We start from the raw sequence: 23,530 nt of genomic DNA, 5'->3' as shown, positions 1-23,530 counted from the left end.
CTCTGACCCTGGGCTGTCCCCAGGCCTGGGCCATCTGGTTTGTGGCTGTTCATATGTCCAGCTTTTGTCACTGGCCAGTCCACCAGAAGACCATGCTGGGAAAACACAGCCTTATCCTTCTGTGGGGTATGTAGGTCATGGAGCAGTGGTCAGGGCTCAGGTCAGTACTGCGCTGGTTTCTGGGTCCTTGAAGTCTCAGCAGCAGAAAGGCCAGATGCGACCTGCACTGTTGCCCTCAGGCACCCAGAAAATTCAGAGGAGGTTGCTCAGGAAAATCCCAAAGACACTGCCAGGCCCCTGGCTAGGAGTCGGTGCCCTCTACCTGGTGTGTTTTAGTTAAAATGACAGCTCTGAAGCCCTTCCAAATTAAGCTCCCCCTTCACTTCTCTTCTGAGTGTTGAGTGGCATTCTTCTCTGCCCAGAGCCCCTTAAGTATGACCTGGGGGTGTAACCTGGACTTGGGGTGATCTGGTCTGAGGTATGTATGTAGAAGGTTCCAGAGTGTTTTAGGCTCCAGCTGAATTCCCGAAGACCCCTACGTAATCTAGGAATGAACATTTCACTGGACACAGTCACAGATTAATTGCAGGGTGAGGTCTCTGAGCAGAGCACCTGTCTCCCTCCTCTGTCTCTTGCCAGGTCGCCTTTGGTGTGGCCTGTTTCCCTGTGGCAAGCATCCTTTTTGGTTGGGAGACCAGAGGGGTGATTGGTGCCTAGGTCTCTGTGCTGCTGGCTGTGCTAGGAGAGCAGGTAGCTGGTGCTGGGTGGGGTCTGGGCTCTGGGAGGCAGATTCTACAGGTTTCCCCAAGTCGCAAGCCTGGCAGCCTGCAGGCTGTGAATCCCTTGCCACCGCAGGGCTCACTTTCACCAGCCCCTCCTCCCTCAAAGCTGTTAGGCAGCTGCAGGGCAGCATCTGAGCCAGGGAGAGGGCTCCTCAGGCTCCAAGGCACCTTTAGCCTGCAGGCTTTTAAAGGTGACTCACTTTGTGAATGGCCTGATTGCCCTGGTTTCTGATTCTGATTTTTCTTTTCCTGCCTTTCTGTCTTCCTTCTGATTTTTCTCATTACTCTTCCTATTGTCATACTTAACTGAAATCCAGTCTGAGTCTAAATACTACCCAGGAGCAGGCTGATGCTCAGGCTGATGAACACTGAATTTTGTAGTATCAGTGGTCAGAGAGCAAAACCAGTCCACAGAACTCACTGTGGAAATTTTCAGACACTCTCCACCAACCATCAGCACTTTCATTTCATCTTTTCCCTTCTTTCCCCCGTTTGGTGGAGTTTTTTAAAGCCAGCTCCAGATATGACATGGTTTCATAGGTACGCACTTACTTATGTAACTGTAAGCAGCATTTAAAAAAAACAAAAACACAGTCAACCAAACAACAAAGACAACACCTCAGATAATCTTTATAACACCTAATATTAACAGTTTTTAAAATTTGGATCCAAGTAATGAACACCTTATTTGGAATACACATTTCTTAGGAATTATTATTATTTTGGGGGGAACTCTTCAGTGATCAGTAGTGCTAATGCTGTTGCTGAGTACCTCCGGTGGGTTCTGACAATTACCCTCACTACTCACCATTTCCCAGTAGGGTGTTTGCCCATTTTACCCAAGCATCGGGGGATTTAGCAGTGTGACCCCCAGGTCATGAGAGCCCAACTGGACCCTGCTTAATTGCTCTGCATAGTCCGGTCAGTGGACCAGGGTTTTCTGTTGGCAGAGGGGCCATGAACACATTTTTTGTCTTCGGTTGTTTACTTGCAAGGCATCCTCTGCAGAAAAGTTTGGAAATCGTTGCTCTGAACATTAGAACGCCTGGGGAGGTGCGCGCGGTGCCCGCGTGTTGTTAGTGCTCGCTGGGCTCAGCTCACGCCTGCACCCACTGCGGTGCATTTGAATGTGCTGTTTTTCTGTGAAGCAGCAGTGGTTTCAAATATGCTGCAGCTGCTAGAGACAAGCTCCCGTGGGAGGGCACATACATGGAGGGTGGTGTGGCCCCACTCCCAGGCAGGTCCATTCTGCATTACCTTGCCCCAGCCCCGGAGGCAGGTGGTGCTGTGATCTCCACTAACAGGGGGGCAGCAGGGCTCAGAGATGTCTCCACTTTCCCAAGGTCATATGGCTAGTAAGTGGCTGGGCAGAATGCAGGCTTTTCAGCTCCAGGGCTCTGGCTGCCAACCATTGATCTTTCACGGCATCGCTGTCTTCTGTGTCCCTCTCCCCCTCTTTTTGAGGTCCTGCTTCTGGATCTTTCTATGCCAACATTTTACCCTGAACTATTTCAAATATACAGAATGGTTGGAAGCCTAGAATGATCTCCGATGTGCTCCTCCTAGACTTAGCAATCAACTTTTTATCGTATTTGCTACCTCTATTTGTAGGCTTACATATATATTTTTCTGAATTATTTGAAATTATGTCGATGGCACACCGTGATCGTGAATCCTCCAGATTCAGCTGCTTCTAAACAGAAGACAGGGTCTACACACCCGTGTCCTCACTGCGCCAGGGAGTGAGTCGTCCTTCCTGCTCTCATCTGATACGGTTCATTCTTCAGTCTCCAGTTCCTCTCAGTCCTCAGAGTTTTATTATTATAGTTTTTGATTGTTTTTTTTTCCTTCATTTTTCCAGGACCCAGTCAAAGCACACATGCTGCATTTGGTTGTTTTTATCTGTTCAGACTTTTGAAATCTGTAACCTTCCTTTTACCTTTCTTCCTTGGGTTTACCTGATCAATCCTTGAGGACATTTTTATTTGTTCCTCTGTCACCCTTGGGCCCAAGGCTGGATGGATACATGCTTAGAAGGAATGCTTCATGGGGTGCCCCGTATGTACTTCAGGTCCCTCTGTTGGCACAGAAGGAGGGTCACGGGCCTGGAGAAGGTAGAGAATGCATGTTGGTGCCCTTTTCCTAAAAGCTGAAGAGCTGGGATGAGCAGGAGGGTCTTTTGAGTTGGCGGCTTTGTTTCATCCAGGCAGCCTGTTCCTCAGCTTCTCTCTCCAGTCATTTTGATTTCTGGCGCTGAGAGCTGGACAGACAGACATCTCCAGACTTGGCTCACACATCCCACCAGTGTCATGCCACTCAAGCCATCCCACCGTGGCATGTTCAGGAGAGTATTGCGGTGGGGGTATATCTCCAAATTGCATCCTGTTCACCCTGGTGTGGAGGAGGGATTCCCGGAGTTCTGGGATGCCGTAGGCAGCACCCAATGCTGGACAGATGAGGTCAACAGCAGTTTGTTTGCTATGTACACTGACAGCCCCAAGGAGGACCCTGCATGACATTCAAGGACACATAGGCACAATCAGGGGCTGTGGGAGGCAGGCTTTGCGGTATCAAGAGCCTGGGGTACTCTCTGGTTCCCGCAGGAGGGTATGATTGGCTTGTATGGATAATCATGTGGGTCGGCATGAACTGAAATCCACTCTTCAGGGACATGCAAGAACTGTGGCTGGTCCCCTCAGTAGGAAAGGCTGTTTGGCTAGGGGATGCTGTTCCCCAGAGGAACTTGTGGTTAGGACATGTGAAGCCCTTCTGGTTTCAGATTTCAAGGTGGGACTTAATTTTAGGCTTTTCGCTGCCCATATTAATGCCCCTCTGAGCCCTGGCCATAAGCTACCTTGGTTAATATGCACACCAACCCTGCCTGGTGGGTGCTGTTATCAGCACTGCTTTACAGATGAAGCAACAGGCCTGAGAGGTGATGTGGCTGGTAAGGGATGAATGGAAACCCAGCCTGGCCAGCTGCCCCAAAGCTGGGCCCCACCTTTGAAAGAGAGGAGACGGGACAGGGTCCAGGCTCTGCCTTGGTGGGCACTTACTTGTGTGAAGCGTCAGCCTTGTTTCTTTTGGGAGGCTGATCTCAGAGTGAAAGAGACACCCCCATGGGGTGGGAGTCCCTGGGCTGTTCCTTCTCTGGTGCCGGCAGGGCCCAGGTATGCAGTCTCCCTTCTCCAGGTGAGGGTGGATTGTTCTATTAAATCAGCTGCTGAAAATGGAAGGGGCCGCTTGAGTGACAGGTAGGAGGGTGTCAGTGGGAACAACTTCTTGGGTCTTTTCTCTTTCCACTTCCCTCCCAGCACTTCTTTTCTCTCCTCCCCTCCTTCCCATCAAACCTCAAACTGATCTCTGCATAAATCTGATGGCAATTGTTTTCCGGCTGATAATAGGGATCAACTGGGTGCCACGCCTGAGTGAGGCCACATGTCTCTGTCTGTAGTTGTGGAAGTTTGTCTCTTTTTAAAGTAATTGCTGATGCCACTGAGTGACCTTGACCTCCTCCAGTTTCAGCATAGGCTTTGAGGAATGGTGGGCACTGTGAGGCGTCGCGCTGGGTGGCTCAGGCAGGGCACCCCACGCCTCGTGGTCTCAGTGCCCTCCTTTCTAAGATGGGAAGATTGGCACTTCCTGCCTCAGCAGGTTATGTGAAGATTAATAAAAAAAAACAAGCCACGTTGAAAAGCATTGAGTGAAGAGGTTGGCCCAGGTGGCTCCAATCGTGACAGCTAGTTATGGTTGTTCTCTAGTTGTCACTTTGTGTTTGGGGATCACCAGCTGCAGTCCTGACCAGGGGCAGGTGATGGGTCACTGGCCCACAGAAGAGTCACCAGTACGTTCTTTCTATAACTGCATCCCACCCCCAGTTCCCAGGACCAGTAAAAAATTCAGTACACCCCACCCCTGGCTTCCAGTCCTGTGCTGCTGCTGATCACATCCTGCCGCTTGTGAGCGTTCTCCTCTTTCCTGGGGAGGCTGGCTGGGGAGGAGAAGTGAAGAGAGCAGCTGGGAGAAGCTTTCCTGTCGCCCTCCCTTGGAAGGCTTTTTGTTTATTTTGTTTTGTTTTTTCTTTAGAGCTCAAGAGTTGGAAGTAATTTTCTGGGCCATTGTTTGCTCATAAAATGGCCAAATGATGAGTGTTGTTGTGGTCATCCTGGGGGCAGGGGCGTATGCAGACTAGAGAGCAGAAGTGACTTTTCTTAAGCTGTCCTGCTGGCAAATGCCCAAGCATGGATTTGAACCAAGTCTAATGATCTTGGTTAGTTTATATTTCTGTATAATCTATGAGACTCGTGGCTGGGAAGGGATGGAGAGGATGGTAGCACGCGGCTTCTGGCCCCCTGGAGAGTCGCCAATCTTGACAGAAGCCTGTTGTCAAGGAAGGAGGGCTAAGGGTCATTGGCAGATCCACAGAACCTTTTAGAGGGTGGCAGGGAAACTGGGGCTTTGAGAACTTCACTTCCTGAGTCAGAACAAGTGCTGGGTGACAGTGGCATCACTGTCCTTGAGCAGAGACTTGCTATTCTTGCTAGGGTGATTGGTCATTCTTCTGGGTTCCCAACTTTGGGCTGAATCTGTTGCCATATTCAGCATGTGACAGTGGTGGATACATAGGCGGAAACCTCCCTAGAGGACCAGGGTCCTCACCAGCAGCTCTGGGTGGGCCATTTTATAGGTTCAACTACTGAGGCACAGCAGACCAGACATCTCAAAGCACAGTGTTGGCAGTCTCTTGTGTGGACGACCTTCTAAAGCCTATAACTGAAGGCTCACCCCAACTCTAGTCCTCCCAGAGTGAGGGTTGTAGTTTCACTCAGTGTCGTAGGATGGTAACTGACATCTCATATACACACAGTGAATATTGTTTGAGCAAATAAGCAATTGACAAAGATGATAGTTCACTGTCTGTCCCCAACTGTGCCCTTTCTGCCTATGTGGCTAGATAAATCCCTGAGGCTGCTCTGGAAATGCAACTGACCCCAGGGAGCGTGGCATTGAGTGTGTGGGTATGTACCTGGGTGTGCACTTGTGGATGTCAGTGTGTGTGTGCGTGCCTGGGTGTACACATGTGAGTGTAAGTGGAGTGCTTATCTGGTGAGAGTCTAGATGCTGCTCCCCCTGGAGCCTAGGGTCCTCCGGGGCAGAGCTGTGCTCTTGCTTATGCCAGGCAGGTAAAGAGCCTGGTGTTTTCCCACTGGTGCCTGGATTTGCATCTGCTGCTTGTAGGTAAAGATTCAGGTGACCAGGAGGGGAGGCAGGCGGTGAGCTCATGATTGACAGGAGAGAGTAACCCAGCACCTAGGTCTGCGCAAGGGAAGAGGTGCTTAGTTTTCTGCTGTTTTGCTTTGACGTCCGCCTACTTCAGCTCTGCCTCCCTCTCATTCTTTGTCAGCATCTGATTCTCCTTTGCCTCTTTTCCATTCCAGTTAATTTTAGAGGATTCTCCCTGCATCTTAAAATACCCCAGGCTTTTCCTGCCTTCTGCCTGCTTAAATTTGGGCTTAAGGTGCATGCCATGTTGTATGTTTGTGCATGCTGTGTGTATGTATAAGTTTGTGTATGTTGTATTATGAGATGCAGCTAAGGAGGATTTAAGCATCTATACCATGCTTGAACTGTGAGTGAATTAAAAAGAGAGTTGCTTATATAAAATTAGAATTATGTCTTTGAACTTTCATTATGTGTATTTTCCAAGTTCTTCAATCTGTATCATGAGATAACCAAGGAGAACACAAGCAATACTGTCCCCACTGTGCCATTTAAGACATGAGTAGATTAAGATAATTATTTGACTCTGACAGCAAACAAACGAAGCATGAATTCTACAAAAACCCAACAAGGTACTCGACTTTGGACCATTGTGGTTTTCATGAAAGAAGATCATGTGTCTAGTTTAGTAGCAACTCCACGGTTTCCACACAGACATTTGACTTACACACTTTAGACATTGCATATGTAGTTTGAATTCCCCCGAAGTGGAACATTGCCAGCAGCAGGTCACATCTCCTGAGTGCTTATAAGGAGGGAAGAAGTCTGTGATCTGGGGGTTAGACTGGCACTGGCTGCTGAATTGGGGTTTATTTATTTATTTATTTTTAAGAATATTTATTTTTTAGTTGTCATTGGACACAATACCTTTATTTATTTGTTTTTATGTGGTGTTGAGGATTGAACCCAGGGCCATGTGTGAACATGCTAGGCTGGCGCTCTACCGTTGAGCCACAACCTCAGCCCCTGAATTTGCGTTTATTGATAACTGTGAAGATAATGTTGCTCTTACACCTGTGCAAACTCATAAAATAGCATTTTTCTCCTTTTAAATGATTAATGCATGACATGTTAGATTTGCTCCTCCTGGCACAAGGCTGTTCCTTCTGATGAGGGTGTAGAAGTCAGACCGACTCCCAAACATACTGTGCCACCCAGCTGGGCCAGTGACACATGATTGAATGCACAGGGACCTGCATCAGGCACCTGATCACTCCAGCTCTTCCTCCCCAGCTGAGGCCCTGCAGATGGGGACATGCCAGTCACAGTAGAATAACAGATCTGATTTGAGCCTCCAAGGGGCTGTGTACTGATGGTTTAGAGTCTTTTGGACGTTAAGATGTTTTCCTTGGCACTGTATTTATTGGAAATAAGAGGAATTAAGTATTTTTACATATTGGCCAAGGGTCAAAGAAGTGTTATACTTTCTTCAGCCTTTTCTTGAAAACTCAAGGACATTGGTCACCGCACTGGCCAGGAACATGCTGACACTCTCAGGAGCGGCTGGTGCAGGCGGCCATTTTCCACTTCACCCACGGGCCCCAGATTCCTGTGTCTCGAATTTTCAGTTTTGATTTTTATAATTGTGTTTCCTGCCATTCCACAAGTGGGGCTTGAGGTGAGTCAGATTGGGCAAGGACGTGAGCTTTCTAACACCGAAGTCGAGCAGGAAGTCGGTGGCCCCCCCAGATCCCACCCATCCTTTCCAGCCTGCGTGGGAAGGGCTTGTTGGACATGAACTCTTCTCCCTGGAGTGTGGGGAGTAGCATTGACTAGGATGCTTTGCAAGGTAGGATTGAAGAATTTCTATTGTTTTATTTTAATGTTAACCAGCTGAATGTTGATTTTATAATTAATGAGTGACATGGAGTTTCTTCTAAAATCACCTGGTTTTATTTACAAAGGGATTCCGTCTAAAGAGCTAATGGTGCAGGTGTAGGGGACGATAAGACAAAACTGGCCAATCTGGTCCTTAAACGGCCCAACCTGGGAAACCCTGGCTTTTCTGGGAGCACTGAGTCTCAATCAAGCCAAGGAGTGCACGTGCAACCCCTGGGAGCCTTGTCAAGTGCAGTTCTGATTATGTAGGTGTGGGTGGGGCCCGAGATTGCCAGGTGATGCTGACGCCCTGGCCTCTTGTGCCCAGGATTTGGTCAGTGGACCAACGGCATCTCCTCAGAACATCAGCAGGAAGCTCACCTGGAAGACCAGCTCCCAGGCCTTTCTCATGTCTGGATTTGCAATCACAGGACCCCAGGTAACTCCTGGGCACTTTGGAGCTTGGGACCCACTGACCTGGTCCATTGTTGGAGGCTCAGTGTGCACTGAGCCTGGGGAAGACGTCACTGCAGACCACGCCTTCTCTCCTCCCCTGGCTGCAGGGCTTCTGCATCTTGATTTCCAACCCACTTCCAAAGAGCTTGCAGCAGGATGTTTTCAGGTCCAGACCCACCCTCTCTTGGAGCCCCTGTAATGTCTCCAGGGAGTCCCATTGGTCCGTGCTCCCTCTTTGCCTCCACTTGCTTCTTTAAGACCCAGGTCCTCTGAGCAGCTGCCTTGCAGTCTGGATTCCCAGAGGCAGGCGCTGGGGGTGGGGTATGGCTGGAGAAGGGACATCCATCTTTGTTGGTCCTGCTGCTCCCAGAGCACATAATTTGCTTGATAGATGTGTTCTGACAGCAGCTGCTCTGGGTCGGGTGAGGGGTTGTGCAAAAGGCTGGGTACATCAGGCTTTAGAAAAATTGAGACGAGGAAGGTAAAACCTGGGAGACAGACAAGGTGAGGAAGGAAAGGGCATGGTGTGCCCAGTTCCCTGCCCCATGGCCTGCTGCGGGGAGGAAATGGCAATCCAGGCTCAGGGGCCTCAGAACAGGGGCTATGTGACTATTATAATAAATGCCACTCTGTGTGTGGCAGATTGTGTTTCAGAGGTGACTGGGGCCATGTCCCACATCCACTTGATTTTCTGTCTGGGCTCTCGCCACACCATAGTCAAGAGACAGAGATATTTCTTCTGCTTTGAATCTAGCTGGACTTACGTCTCAACTCCTAACTAACAGAATGTGATAGGAATGAGACTACAAATCCTGAGGCTAGGTCAGAAAAAGCCACTCAGCTTCGGGCTGCTTCTCTTGGGACACCAGTTCTGGGGGAAGCTGGTGACCATGCAGATTCTGACTACCCCAGGATAGCTGCGCTGGACAGACGTGTGTCGGTGCTGGGCTCCCTGCTGACAACCAGCATCAAGGACTGGCCATGTGGGTGGCCATCTTGAAGGGCAGCCTAGACCTGCCCTCAGGTGATCACAGCCCATCCGATGACTTGTCCTGTGACCACAGGAGAGATTCCGAGTGGGAACTGCTCAGCTGAACCCCTGTCCGTTTCCCAGTCTACAAATTAACTTGCAAAGTAAAATATTTTGGGATTATCTGCTATGCAGCTTTAGTAACTGGAGCCTTCTGGAAGCTGGAGCTATAAGTCAGTCACGGGTACTTAAAAAACATTTTTCAAACAAAATTCATTATATTTCATTTCATTTAAAATGTTTTTAAAACGCTTGGGAACGGGGAATGGATTGTTACAAAATCAAATGGAATCATAAAAACAGGTAAAAACACACAGCTGTAGAACAGAGTAAAATGATAATGGTAATCAAGAACACTGGTTTCTGTTCATGTTAGGTATTCCATGTCTATTCTTTCATTTAGTTTTCATTCCATAAGATGTGTCCATTTTATGGATGAGGAAACCAGGGTGCAGAGATGTTAAGAAAGGGACTCACGTGGAGCCACACAGCCAGAGCCTGTACTGCAGAGACCAGAAAGGTCGTCAAGGAGGACAGCTAAGTCACCAAGCCTCCTCTCTTTGTAGATGAGGTACAGGGCCTTGGGGTCGTGTAGTTCAGTGCTAGGGACTCTCAGCCCATCAAGATACCTGGGGAGTGTTTTAAAATCCACATTACCAGATCCTGTTCATCCTGTCTGTAGGTCTGGGGTGGGGTGTCTCCAGAAAGTTTTGACCATCTGCACTTGAGGTCTCTGATTAAGTCCGGCCTCCCCTGTTGCACCTGAGAACACAAACATCCTATAAGCAGAAGTGGCTCCCCCTCCCTCCCTGCAGTACACAGCAGCTTAACAGGAGGGCTGGGGGCCAAGAGCAGGCTTCCTCATGCCCACACAGGGTTTCCCCCTAAGTTGTGCTCTGGAAGCATGGAGGGGTTGCAGAAGTTACTAGTTACTGCAGAAGTTACTACCAATGAAGGGATCTTCACGCACTACGATATGGGCAGCCTAGACCTGCCCTCAGGTGATCACAGTCCAGCCAATGACGTGTCCTGTGAACACAGGAGAGATTCTGAGTGACAATCTCTCCTGCAGAAGCCATGTTCTGGGTTTGGCTTGGTAGATGATTGGCAGAACCCATTCGATGATCTGGCATATATTCACCAGGTGACTCCTACATGCCAGTTGGAGGTGCTGGAGGCACAGTGCTGAGCAGAACTGTCGTGGGCACCATTTTGTTCTTGAAATTACATAAAAATGCATGTTTTTAGGACAATACAGAGGAGAAGGTAGAAAGAAAGGGGAAAGGATGGAAGGAGGAAAAGACACATAAAGACAGACATTATGAATTTTTAGTTTCTTTTAAAACTGTGTGTGTGGCTGATCAAATTGAGAATATTACTGTTATGATTTAGATATGAAGTGTCCCCCAAAAGCTCATGTGTGAGACAATACAAGGAAGCTTAGATGTGAAAGGATCGGGTTACGAGAGCCTTAACCTAGTCAGTGCATCAGTCTTCTGAAGGGTTCAACTACAGGCAGCTGGGGTGTGGCTGGAGGAGGTGGGTCACTGGGGGCCGACCTTTGGCATTGTATTTAACTGTGGTGAGGGGAGTCTCTTTCTGCTTTTTGGTGCCAAGTTCTGAGCTGCTTTCCTTCACCACACACCTTCTGCAATAATGTTCTGCCTCACCTTGGGGCCAGAGCAATGGAGCCCGCTGACCTCTGAAACCATGAGCCCCAAATCTACTTTTCCTCCCCTAAAATTGTTTTTGTCAGGTAATTTGATCACAGCAGTGAAAAATGTGCCTAAAACAACAGTGACACTATTCAGAGTCCCAAGCAGGTATTACCTTCTGCAGTGTCCCAGCCCTGCAGTGTCTGAGCCTCTACAGTGACCATCCTAGTGGGCTCTGAGCCTATAGCCCCTCCCCTCTACAAGCTCACAGTGTGGCCAAAGATTCAGATAGGTCACACCATACAGTGTCTTGAGTCTAAGACTGACACCAAGGATGTGAGTCTCTAGACTCTGGCCGGGGACTGGGGTGGCTTTAGGTTGTCTCTCTGTCCTCGTTTGCCCACAACTGAGGGTCTTCTGGGATCTGTGACTTTTACTGCTAAAATAATAAGCAAAAAGGGACTGTGGCCACCCTAGATGGTCCCTAGAAGAGAAGATAGCTCCCCTCCACCTTTCCTGACCCCCATCTTGGTTCTTACTACCCCTTTTCTAGGAAGCCCAAATTATCAGCCTTGGATGGGCTTTGAGGCCTTCCCTACTGCCCTTCTCTTGTCGCAGGCATCTCCTGCCAGGACAGCTGCCATGACCCCTGGGCCATCCTCACCTTCCTTCTGTGCTCCAAGTCCCACCCTCTCCACTGCCAGGGCCACCACTTTCAGTCCGATTTTTAATCCCATCTTCTGAATTTCTCATTGGCTTACCTGTCACTCAAAGCCTTAAGTTCTCCTGGCCCCGTGGCCCTCTCCAGCTGTCTGGAGCCACACTGATGGATACTGTCAGGTAAGGATTGAGCTGGAGGCCCGGGAGGTGAGATCCTAAGAAGCGAACTCTTTCAGCCTCTTCCCCCGCTCCCCCCACTGACTGTGACTGCTGACCGTTGCCCACCCAGTGAAGGCGCAGCATGGGCGCCAAGTGCTGTGGGTTCTCAGGGCGTGAATGGGTTCTGGAGGAAGAAGAGGGGAGCAAATAGGATGCGGAAAGCTGTCATGTCAGCAGAACCAGAATACTGCCGTTCCCTTTCCCTTCCTGCCTTTCCTCTTCTCTGGTTTCTCCTGTCCCAGTCCACCATCTTCTCTTGGAAGGTTTTCATCCTGGCTCTGCCCCCTAGTGGTGGTGTGGTGGCAGCGTGGTGCCATCTGGGTACTGTAATGGGATTGAAGTGGGCACACCTGACCCAGTTGAACCAGGTGCTTCCTCTCTTTTGTTCCAACTCAAGCCCATTTTAGCCCCTGAGCCTCTGCTGCTGGTCTGGCTGGCTCCCATCTAAGCCACCACCTTTGAACTTCAGCCTGCGTTGGAATCCCGGGTTCTTAAGAGTCTTGACTGTTCCTTACTTGTGGAGTCGGTCCTTGATGGCAGATGGCAACGGAAGATTCCACCATCTCAGAGACTTCTTTGACTTTCCCCTGTTGGAACTGGCTGAGAACCGTCATGGGGGCCACCTATTCTCCCTTCCCCTAAAGACTAGATCCTTCCCAGGGCATGCAGGCGTAGCCACCTCGGGGTTCTACTGGCAGCTGCGGAATGCTCAGCTTTCATGTACTTTTCTTTGTTTTGTTTCAGTTTTACAGAGTTTTTGGACCCATTCCAGAGAGTCATCCAGCCGGAAGAGATTTGGCTCTATAAAAATCCTCTGGTGCAATCAGACAACATACCTACTCGCCTCATGTTTGTAAGTACCATGTTTTCATGGCCGATTTGACCCCTTTCCCAAGGAAGATGAACCAAATGGGCTTTCATCTGTGGTCTTCTAACCCCTGCTGAAGATGGTGAGCAGCTTGGAGTAGTGAGGAGAGCAAGCCATCAAATAAAAATTCACTCCCAGATCATAGTGGTGCTGCTCGGTGACATCAGCAGTAGTAATTACCCAACACTCTGGAAGGAGAAGGGATTCACTTCCCTGGGCTATGTCAACACTAGAAGCCAGTGATAAGAATTTTCTGTTCCCTCTCCTGTCAGGATAAGCCTTGATTTTTCCAAACTTGGGTGCCAGTTGCCCTAGTAGCTTTTCTGGTTTCAGCTGGTCACCTGCTGGTAAGGCTACCATATGGCTTAACCTCAGAAAGTTTCTTGTGTCTCTTTCCTTCTAGAATAAATGCGCAAGCAACCCAATAGCTGGGGATATACTACAATTGTTTTCACCTCCTCCCTGTGTGTGGCAGTATCAACTGTTTACTCTTCATTTCCTGCACACCAGACCCTTTGCTGAGAGGTTAAGGAAGGATAATTTCCCTTGGTTCCATCCCATCTCAGTGAGGAAGGTGTCCCCACTGTCCACATGTTGCAAGTGCAGAAGGAACTTGCCTGGAGTCCCACAGCCAGTGAGCAGCAGCGCCAGGTCCAAGGAGCGGCTCTGGAGCTCAGGTCTGTGCCAGGAGGTTGCCCTGTAGGTCGGGAGCAGAGTGTCCAGGACTCCTTGCTGATGCTAATTAACCCCTGGAGAGTTGCCATCAAACCTCTCTGTAGCAGAGGAAATATTTAAACTTCCCCTTGTTACAGAACAGTAATGTAACTTTTGGATGGGCATCCTTGTGGCTTGAAGGTTATTCTTGATGACCTATCATTGTGTCCCGGCCTCTTGAGGTGGCTGTTCCAGAACATTCTTAAAGTACATGAGGGCCGCTTCTGCATTTAAAAAGAAATCCCTCTGATTTTATGGAGAGAATCTTGTGAAGTCATGATGATTAGAAAGATCTTTGTATCTGTAAACTCCCCCAAATGCCTATAACACCACATGAACATTAAAGATTGTTGCTATTGCTTTTTAATAATTACTTTTCTGCTGGAGAATAAACCAGATTTTTGTGCATGTGGTTGGGAGTGGGTTAGAACAAATAACTAGTACTACTGTTAAGACTTTTTCCATTTCATCTCTAACTCATCTTCTATACATTCTAGAAATGAGGGAATCCATGTGTGCCCAATGAGTTTATAGCCTTAATTAGGGGGAAACTTCTATTTATCACTTACTCTCATTCTTGGTAAGATTTTACATTTCATGAAGTTTGTATGAAACACAATTTGAAGAGGGATGGTCATACAGATATTGTGAGAAATTTGTGGCTCTGTCCTGGACTTATGAACAATGGATTGAAGGGTAGATACAAATGCCACAAATATCCTGGCCATAGACACACACGGGTTGGAGCAATTTGCATGTTAGAAGAGGGAGAATGACTTAGGTCAGCGATTCTTGGAGAACAGAAGGGTTTCAGCCACACATGCCGATTCCCACTCTCTAATCTTATGAAGTACGTTCAGCCTTCTATTTTGTTAATTGTAGTTGATGAATTTCATGTATTTGGTCATAAGATTGAGTACAATTCCATAATAGTGCAAGAAAAGCAGTGGATACAACTGTAATAACCCACATCACAAGGGTGGAAAGTACTTTGTCATTCCATAAATTAGATTTGTTCTCCTGAATTTCATTAAGAATTTTAATATATCATTTGTCAGCTTTGATCCTTTAAAACCTTCCAGTGTTTGTAGAAGGGTATTTAATGGAGCACACATTTTCACTGGTATTTAAAATAGCCTGAAGACTTTTGAAAGCTCAAATTTCATTATTTAATACATAAACAGAATCCTGGGTCTTTATTACTTTTGGTTGGAATGTTTTAAATCTAAAGGTGAACTTTTTAACTTTCCAACCAAGATACTTTTGAAAGGCAGCTGGTACTGACCCAGATGTTTGTTTATTGGGTGATTAGTGCCTTTGGAGGCTTGGGTGTGCGTGGGCGTGTGTGTATGTGTGTCTGTGTTTCAGAAGAGCCAGCTGGTCCTGGGTGACAAGAAAACCAACAGCATTGTGGTTAGGGGACTGAGGTACGTGCAGTGCGTTAGGGGACTGAGTAACTGGTGATAAGGTCACCAGGCCCCTCCCAACTCTCATTTTCTCTCTCAGTGGGAGGTGGGGGTGCTTGGAGCCCATTCCAAGAGCAGGTTTCCTCAAGGATTCGGTATTCCTGCTGACCAGGGCATGGCTGAGGATGCTTTTTCAGAGCACTGAGTCTTGACTTGACATTTCCTGGTTGTTCCCATACAGTCAGCCACCTTCACGGGCAGCTGTGCTCAGAGCAGTCACAGTCCCTTGCTGAGTGTGGGGTTTGTCAGAGCATGTTGAAACCCCTACTTTTTGGTATAGGACAGCTCAGTTGGTATTTACTGTTGCTTTTCTTTCTGATACATTTTTAAAATTCTAATTAGTTATACATGACAGTAGGATGCATTTTGACACATTGTCCACAAATGGAGCACAAATTCTCATTCCTCTGGCTGTACATGGGGCAGTCACAACAGTAGTGTCATCATACATGTGTATAGGGGGACAATGTCTGTCTGGTTCCACTGTCCTTCCCATCCTCACAACACCTTCCCTCCCTTCTCTCCCCTCTGCACAATCCAAAGTTCCTTCATTCTCCCAGCTGGGGTGCCCAGCTGAGAAGGATGGTTTCCAGTCTAGGGGAGGCGTAGGCCTGGACGCAGGCTAGCTGGTTCAGCATCCCTGGAAAACCTTAGAAGAGCAGGAGAGACTCAAATAGGAAATGGAAGTGGTAGTAGGTGTTCACAAATTTAAATCCACCCAAGTCCTGCCCTTTGCCTTCATCTCTTCATTTCGGCTACAGTTTGCTGGATGTGCTCTTGGGATTTCACCGACACTGTGTTGCTTGGAGAGCCGGGGTGCCTGTTCTGGGAGAGGATGCTTCTAAGGAAGACAGAAGTAAAGTCAGATTTGTGCGGGGGAGGGCGGAAGGAAAAGAGGCAAGCTGGCCTCCTGATGGACAGTTTAATTTGTGGGCTCTTCTCTAGAGTCTTTGACAGCTCTTTTCTTTGTGACGGGAGGTAATTGTGTACCCACAGTGGGGCCTTTTCCAGGTGTCTGTCCTGACTCTATCCCTGCAATCACTTGGTAGCACCCCTCTCTGTCAGATGCCATTTGCAGGCACCCCGGGCCCCTTGTGCTGTTGGACGTGGAAGCCCCTCTGCCACAGGCTCTCCTCTGGCTGACATTCTGACCTTGGGCTGCTCTGGCCCTGGTCCCTTCTGGTTGTTAAGGCTTTTGGCATCCTCTAGTCCTTCCCGCATCAGACATGCTGCTCCATGTTCTTTCATTTTCCGGGAGCACCTGGGGCAGCACGGTACCTGTGTCAGCACCGGGGATGACCCACATTCTGGGAGAGAGGCACTTCCTGGGGTGGTTTCATTGGTGGCTACACACGGTAGGGAACTAGCTGGGGACATGGGTCTTTTAGGGTATGAGCAAAGTGACTGGAGAATTAGGCTCTTTCCCACCCTCAACCTCATTCCTGCACTTAAGTGCTCACTACCCAGATCTCGCGGCCTGGGTGGGCGGCTGAAGATGCTCTGATTCCACGTCTGGAGACAGGATCCTGGTACCCTCTAATGGTGTACTTTGGGTCATTGTTAACACAGTTTCCCAGGAAATAGTGAAGTTGTAACCAACAATTAGCACTTGCTGGATGCGGCTCTCCTGGGCCGTCTGTAGGCGGTGGGTGTGGGCTCCAGAATGGCCACCTCCCGGCCTCACCTCCTACTGGCTTTGCAGGTTTGGGAAATCACCTGCCCCTTGCCAGAGCCTCACTTTCCTTCCTTTATCACTTTAAAGGTGGACTTTCATAACCGTCCCTGCTGGAGTATAGAGCATCATGGGGTGGGGGGGGGGCAGACCATGAGGCTTCACTTGGTGTTGTGCCACATAATAAGGACTCAGTGGCTGTTGGTGACTCGAATGCTACCAGTGATGCCCTGCTCTGCATGTTATTATGGTAGGCCTGTGGTAAAGGAGAAAATGGAGACTCAGAGGCGAGCAGGTTAGGCAGCTGGCTCGAGGACATGGGTCAGTGTTGAAGCCCAGTTGGAACGCAGGCCTCCTCCCTGCGTCTGTCTGGGCTCAGCTTCTGGCCTGTAGAATAGGCATCATGCAGAAGCAGCCATGGTGCACCCTGCTTGGTGATGTCCATAGAGCATCTCAGTCCCAGGTGCTGTGCAGAATGTTTGGTCCTTTACACAAAGTTGCTCAATAATAAGCTATAGCAGCCTCAGTTTCACCATCTGTGAAATGAAGCTGATGGGCAAAGGGGGTCACCAAAATTCAGGGTGTCTACCTGGGAGCTTGGTGGCCCAGTGGAGGGGGTGCTGGTCCTGCCAACTGTGTGCCCTGTGTGTTCCCTCATCTCTCTGAGCTTTATCTGCACATTGAGGATGTTTCCTCAACAGAGAAGTTAGATTACGCACAGGAGAGGAGAGCCTGCAACACTCGCCTAGTCCCTGACAACTGTCGCAAATGTTTCAGTCATTTTCTTCCATGTCCCTGAAACAAGCCTCCTTGCCTTTCTTCTCCAACCAGGGCAGAAGGCATTTATTGTGATTTATTTAATGCTTCTTACTTTCTAAGGTGAGCATGGCTATAACATTATGGTTAAAAAAGTATAGAACTTGAACTGATCCCATTTTAGTACTTATTAACTGTGTGACTTTCAGCAGGTTATTTAACCTCTCTGTGCCTTAGTTTACAATGCACTAAATAAGGGCCTATTGCATAGGGTTGCAGTGACGATTGAGTGAATAAATTTGTGGGAAGTGCCTAGGCAGACCGTGATTCTTAGTTAGTCCTCAGCCCATGTTATTCTTCAGTATTCTAACCTAGGAGTGTCCATCAAATGGCCCCTGTGTCTCACAGGACATTTGGCTGGAGTTTACTCATCTCTGACCACTCCACTGTCCTACCCTGGACTTATCCTAGGGATTTCAGTCATGTCTGAAGCCCAAGATACATTGACAGAAGGGAGAACAGTCCCACGAGGATTTTTCCTGTCCATTTTTGTCCCCATGGCCACACCTGTGGGGAGATAAACGCGACCCCTCCCCACCTCCCTGTCCCTCTGCCTCTGCCCTGTGGGCTGCGGTGCTGGCCGGGCCTGGGAGGGTTCTCCTGGGGTTTGCTAGGTGGAGGGTGGTGCTGGTCCTCTCCCTCCTGCTGTTCCTCCCTCTATGTGGCCTGTGCCCCAGGAACATGTCCTTTTCCTAGGGTGTCCCTTCTGGGGCTCATCTCATAATTCCAACTCTGGGTTGAAAAGCATTTGTCAAAAGGGGGTGAATGGTGAATGCAAATATGTCCCTCTCCGTCCCCATTTGGGCACTGTGCTGTCCAGGAAGAAGGAACTCAGTGGGGCCCAAAAATACTGTCCGGAGGTGGAGGGTCTCGCATCACACAGCCACACAGGGCAGGCGCTTCTGCTGTGCCCCAGGTGGCACTGGTACTCTGTCTGAAGGCTGGTGTCCCCTTGCCTACCAGAGAAGCGCTTGAGATGGGAGCCTTGGACCCTCCTGGCTGCCCTCCTGGCTCAGGGAGCAGTTGATTGGTGGTTCTAGGAAAACACCCCAACAAATCTACCCAGGAAAGTTGAAAATGGGTTTAAATTAAGTCCACTGTCATTGGGGGAGCAGGTCTGGAGATCCAGTTAGGAGCAGGGAGCAGTACTGAAAAAAAGCCCCTTGGCCATCGGGCCCCCAGCTGAGGTCACGGGTGGCTCTGATGACTCCCCAGCTCCCACACCTGGGTGGTGAGGCCTCCCAGCTGGGCCCTTCTGTGTGCGCTGGGGACCTCTTTGGACAGCCTTCGGGAGCCTCTGGATAAAGCCTTTCCCACTCATGTTTTATTCTGGGGTTTCCTGCCTATCCAGGATCATTTTGTCATATTCTCTTCCCCTTCATGTGTAGAAGCTGCACTTGTTGGTGGGGTCATTAGAGAGTGAGTGCTCTTCGGTGAGTGGGAGCGTGTGAACTGATCTGTGTTGTCAAGGGCAGGGAGCTGGGCTTGATGTTTGGATTTGGGGGCACAAGGACTTCTTCAGCCATGACCATGACTGTGGATAAAGCAGACCAGTTACTGCTCCTCAGGCCCTGAAGGTACAGGTCCCGTCTCTGAGGTCTGTTTCTCAGTCACCAGCATCGGGACCATTTGACATGACTCCAGACTAGTCATTTGAGGGAGTCAGCATTAACAAGCCCTGGAGCTACTTAGGTGTGAACTTGTGGAAACTGGCCCGGAATCACTGAGTGAATGGTAGGCCTGGGGAAGGGCCAATTCTGTGCTTCAGCTCTGAGCCATCTCTCAGGCATCCACCTTCTGCACCTGTGCCTTGTGCTCCTTCGTGCCCTGTGGTGCTGGGACTTGTCTGTTTGATGCTTAAACAGCCCATAGCACCATAGCTGATAAGGAGGGTCATCGAACCAGCCAATATCGTTTGTGGCACAAAGACCTGGAGGCAGTAAGAAGGAGGGTTTGTGGCATCTGGTAAACTGTCTCTGAAGACAGGTGCCCAAGAGGAGTCCCCAGAGTAATTCAGCTCTGCAGTCTGGTTGTGGTGTGTTGAGCATCTCAACTTATTTTGAAAGTCATGATCATTTTCATGAATTCTGTTTTCATTAAAAAAAAAGCATCTTCCAGCCATGACTTTGTCCCATCAGGAAGCCTCTCTCCAAAGAGTGATATCTCCTTAGAGCACAGGTTAATATTTCAGAACTGTGAATGGTGCAGGTTGACAGGTGCCCCAGTCTATGCCTTGTACCACTGACTGCTGGGCCAGTCATGGATTGTGGGGAGTTCAGTCCCTCCTGACATGGTTAGCCCAAGAAGTAACATAAATACCTTTTTCTTGGTTGTTGAAATGTTTAAAAGCAACTTACTAATCACGGAAAGCTGGATTGAAGAGTCCACAGGGGAGGCAGAGAACCTGGTCTCCAAAGCCCGGCCTTGCGGCTCCCCTCCTGTGAGGACCCAGGCACATCATTTAGTCCTGGAGCCCAGAGAAGATAGTCACAGGGCCATTCTGAGGACTCAGAGGCTATCAGCCTGGGCGCACCTGGCCTGGTACTGACCCACAGCAGGCTTTGCAATGAGGTTGATTTTCTTGGGGTCTCAGCAGCTGAGTTCAGTAAGTTTGTGCCGAGTGTCTGTGGGGAGGGCGGGGAGGAGAGGAGAGGAGAGACTTAATGGGAAAGGACTAAATTCTGCTTTGGAGAAGGGATGGATGTTTCAACAAGAAAACCAGAGGGAAATAAATGGATAGACAGTCCCACACTCTCATATGGCCCAGAGACGGGGCTGGGGGGCCATGGGGAGAATACAGGGGTGTCATTTGTGATGATAATTCATGGTAGTTGTAGACGGTTCCTTTCTGTTTAAAATGTTGTCGACGTGGCTCCTACCAATGGCAACTCAGTTATAACCTATAATCAGACCTTTGTTTTCTCAAGTCTCTAATTCTGGAAATGAATCCTTCATTCATTTTTGTTTGAGGTCAGGAGTTCGGGCAGGGCATCCAACTAGTGAGTTGAAGTGAAGCTGACTGGAACTAATGATCAACTGGCCCTTCTGAAAGCAAACTGATGTCTTCACAAGGGATTATTTGTTATTTCTTCCAGGCAATTTCTTTCCTCACACCCTTGGCCGTTATTTGTGTGGTGAAAATTATCCGGCGAACAGACAAGACTGAAATTAAGGAAGCCTTCTTAGGTAGGGTATTCACAGTTCCTGCTTTAGGGGGTGGGACTGAGCTTAAGGGCATCGTCGCAGTTTAGATATCTCAGCTGCAGCTGGTCGTATTAAGCTCCGGGAGAAACAGACGAGGTAAACATTAAGGGCTAAGAGCCAATGTACCATTCCCAAGGAGGGTTTCCAGAGGGTGCCCATGCTCGCTGTCCTTGGTGCTGAACCTGGGCCTGATGTCCCCATCTGAACTCCAGGCCACTCAGACACGGAGGCAAGGTAGCTCTTGGCTAAGGCAGATGGAAACCTGAAACTTTGTCACCACTGGCTATGCCATCTCACATTTGTGGCTCCTAGGCCCACACTCTGGGGGAATTCAGAAATCAATATTGGCTTGAGGCAAAAATGGACAAAAGCAGATGTCAAATAAAATAGCAATTGGAAACTTGCAGTCACTTACAGTGGGAGATGCTTTGGCAGTGGTTGCTATGTGGAGAGAGCTCCAACTTTGTCATTGATTATAATACCATTGTCATAGACGCTCCCCAGGATGAGCCATGTCCGCCTATGTCAAGAGTTTGACATTTTAGGGATAAATGTTTTTCTAGTCTTCGTAGTTATAAAATGCCGAATCAATGATAGGATGAAGAGCTGCCAACATTGTTTGGCTTATTTAATAACCAGAATAAATTAACCCATAGCCATATCTTTTGATTCCAAGGAAAGCTAAATAAGGTTATTGGGTTTTTTTTGATAACTCACATAAAAGTTACCTATAACTTCACCTCAAAATTTATGTCTGGTGTTTGTGCAGACGCACCATCTAGTTAGGTAGTGAACCTGGAAGAATGAAACTTCTCACTCAACAATGTGTTTAATGGTTGGGTTGTGGGGAAATGAAACTAGCAAATATGGTCCTCCTTTTTCTTGATAAGGTGCACAGAACAGTCAAGGGGCTTCCACCCTCAATGGCACAGATGTTGTTCACATAACCAGGCTTTAGTTAGGTCCTGTCCAGTTGAAAGGAATAGGATAACTACTCTCACAAATTAGCTTAAATGAATTAGGGGTTTAAATCCAGAGCCAGAATAAGCCATCTCCGGGACTTATAAGAAGAGAAGGGGAAACCAAGATATCTCACTGGGACTGGAGTGGGGAGCTAGGGCATCAAGAGGAGAGACCCACCTGGGCTCAGGACCATTGTCTGGACCTCCTGGCCTCACCCTCCTGCTGCCCAGACCTTTGGTTCATGTGAGGCTGGAGCTCCCTGTGGTGACTGTCCTGCCCCATGTCTGTCTGACTGCTCAGCTCTAGGGCCCGTCACTGACTTTCACTGTTTCTTGGTCTGGACTCTGACTCAGCTCATTTCTTCAGCCTGGACATAAAGTCCAGCCTGGAGTTGTCCTCCCACAGGTCAGCTTTGTGTCCCCAGGCTGCATCTGTGGGTTGGGTTGGGTTGGGTCACACGGTCTTGGTCCTTTTGACTGAGGTGGCAGAAAAGTCAGTTTCTCCAACACAAGCACAGGGGCCTCCCACACATGGCTCTAGCATCCTGGTCCCCAAACATCCCACCAGGAGCCATCTAGTTGGCCTGGAAGCCCTTCACTTCAGTCTTTAGTTGCTCCCCTGGCTCAGATCCACAGATAAACGATGATGGGTCAGATCCACAGATAAACGATGATGGGTAAGAACTGTCTTTCATGATTGTGGTTACAATTTACAGCTGGCTTTTGGAGTTGGGCCGTTGTGATGGCAGTAAGTAGCTCATGGTTACCTTCTGTAGACACTTTCATTCTCAGCTAAATCTTCCTTATGGTGACATTTCAAAATTGAACACCAGAGTCTGTCTCCTATGTGTTAACTGGGAAGGTGGAATTGTTGAATGTTCTGTTTGCCTAAATAAATGAAAACCTGCTCTGTAAAAATGATGAAGAGCCTTCATTGTGCGCAGAGTTTCAAAACAACCTCTGTTCTTAGGGAGGGAGGCTGGAAGTAGCGGGTGAGGGAGTAAACTTGAAACACTAAGGACAGAAAAGGGTGTTTTCTAATGTCTGGAATTCAGGACTTCCTCAGTGAGGTGGTGTAGTGCTCAGGTCCCTTCCTTACTCAGGTGTCCTGGGAAGACTTAGACTTCCAAACCCAGGTGCCAAGTTTTCCTGATCTGCCTGTGCACACTGGCCCCATCTGTGCATCTGGGCCAGAGGAGAACAGTGAGGTTTCCCCATGCAGCCTTGGGCTTTCAGGCATTGGGCTGCAGAGCAACCCATCTGCATAATAGAGAGCGTGTTGCAGAAGGACTGAGGTCCGAATTTCCTACAACAAAATAAACAACACAGGCGCCCTAATCCTCTCTAATGCTTACAACCAGTGGTGCCTTCAATCTGGGTTCCAGCAAGCCAATTCCCAGGCCATGTCGCTTTAAATTTCTTTATCAGACATAGTCTGGTTTGTCTTTCTGAGTTTTCTGTTAAACTTACGTTGCTGGGAGAAGCCGTAGAAGCCAGGCCCACTGGGTCATTGTCAATCCACAAGCACTCCTGAGGGGGCCATTCACTTCCCTGCTTGTCCAGCCCATGGCAGCCTCTGGTATCAGGAGGGGTCCCTGTGTTGGTCCTTGAGGGTGTGCTGTTCACATGAAAATATCCATCAGGTCCGTGGAGCCTCCACACCAAGCACCATGACTCCAGGTTCCCGTCTGGGCTTCTTTAGGAGTCGGGTAGAAGTGAGGCTGCCAGCTGCTGGTGGTTTGATCACATCCATATATTTTCTAGCTCAGCTACTTCAAAGTTTTTGAAGAACTGCCCTGTGCTGGGGTAAGCCCACCAGGCTCATAGGTTGGGGGTATGCAGTGTGATGGATCAATGTAGCTGTGTATGAAGTTCACCAAGATTTATGAGGGGCGATGGGAGATCAGTTAGTGATGCTTGCTTCCAAA

General features: G+C 48.8%; 1 protein-coding gene across 1 annotated transcript in view; it reads left to right on the top strand.

The window, feature by feature from the left end:
- Positions 1-12,702: 12,702 nt before the first annotated feature.
- Positions 12,703-23,530, top strand: part of Plpp4 (phospholipid phosphatase 4) — a 71,484-nt gene continuing 60,656 nt past the window's right edge. The window contains exons 1-2 of the mRNA XM_027930261.2: positions 12,703-12,753; positions 20,532-20,622. Of these exons, the coding sequence (XP_027786062.2) occupies positions 12,748-12,753; positions 20,532-20,622 (97 nt within the window). The 5' untranslated portion in view covers positions 12,703-12,747. The remainder of the gene's footprint in view (positions 12,754-20,531; positions 20,623-23,530) is intronic.

Source organism: Marmota flaviventris, chromosome 4, assembly GCF_047511675.1.
Source record: "Marmota flaviventris isolate mMarFla1 chromosome 4, mMarFla1.hap1, whole genome shotgun sequence".
Classification (NCBI taxonomy): Eukaryota; Metazoa; Chordata; class Mammalia; order Rodentia; family Sciuridae; genus Marmota; species Marmota flaviventris.
Note: the sequence above shows the minus strand (reverse complement) of the source record. Positions and strands in the feature narration are given on the sequence as shown.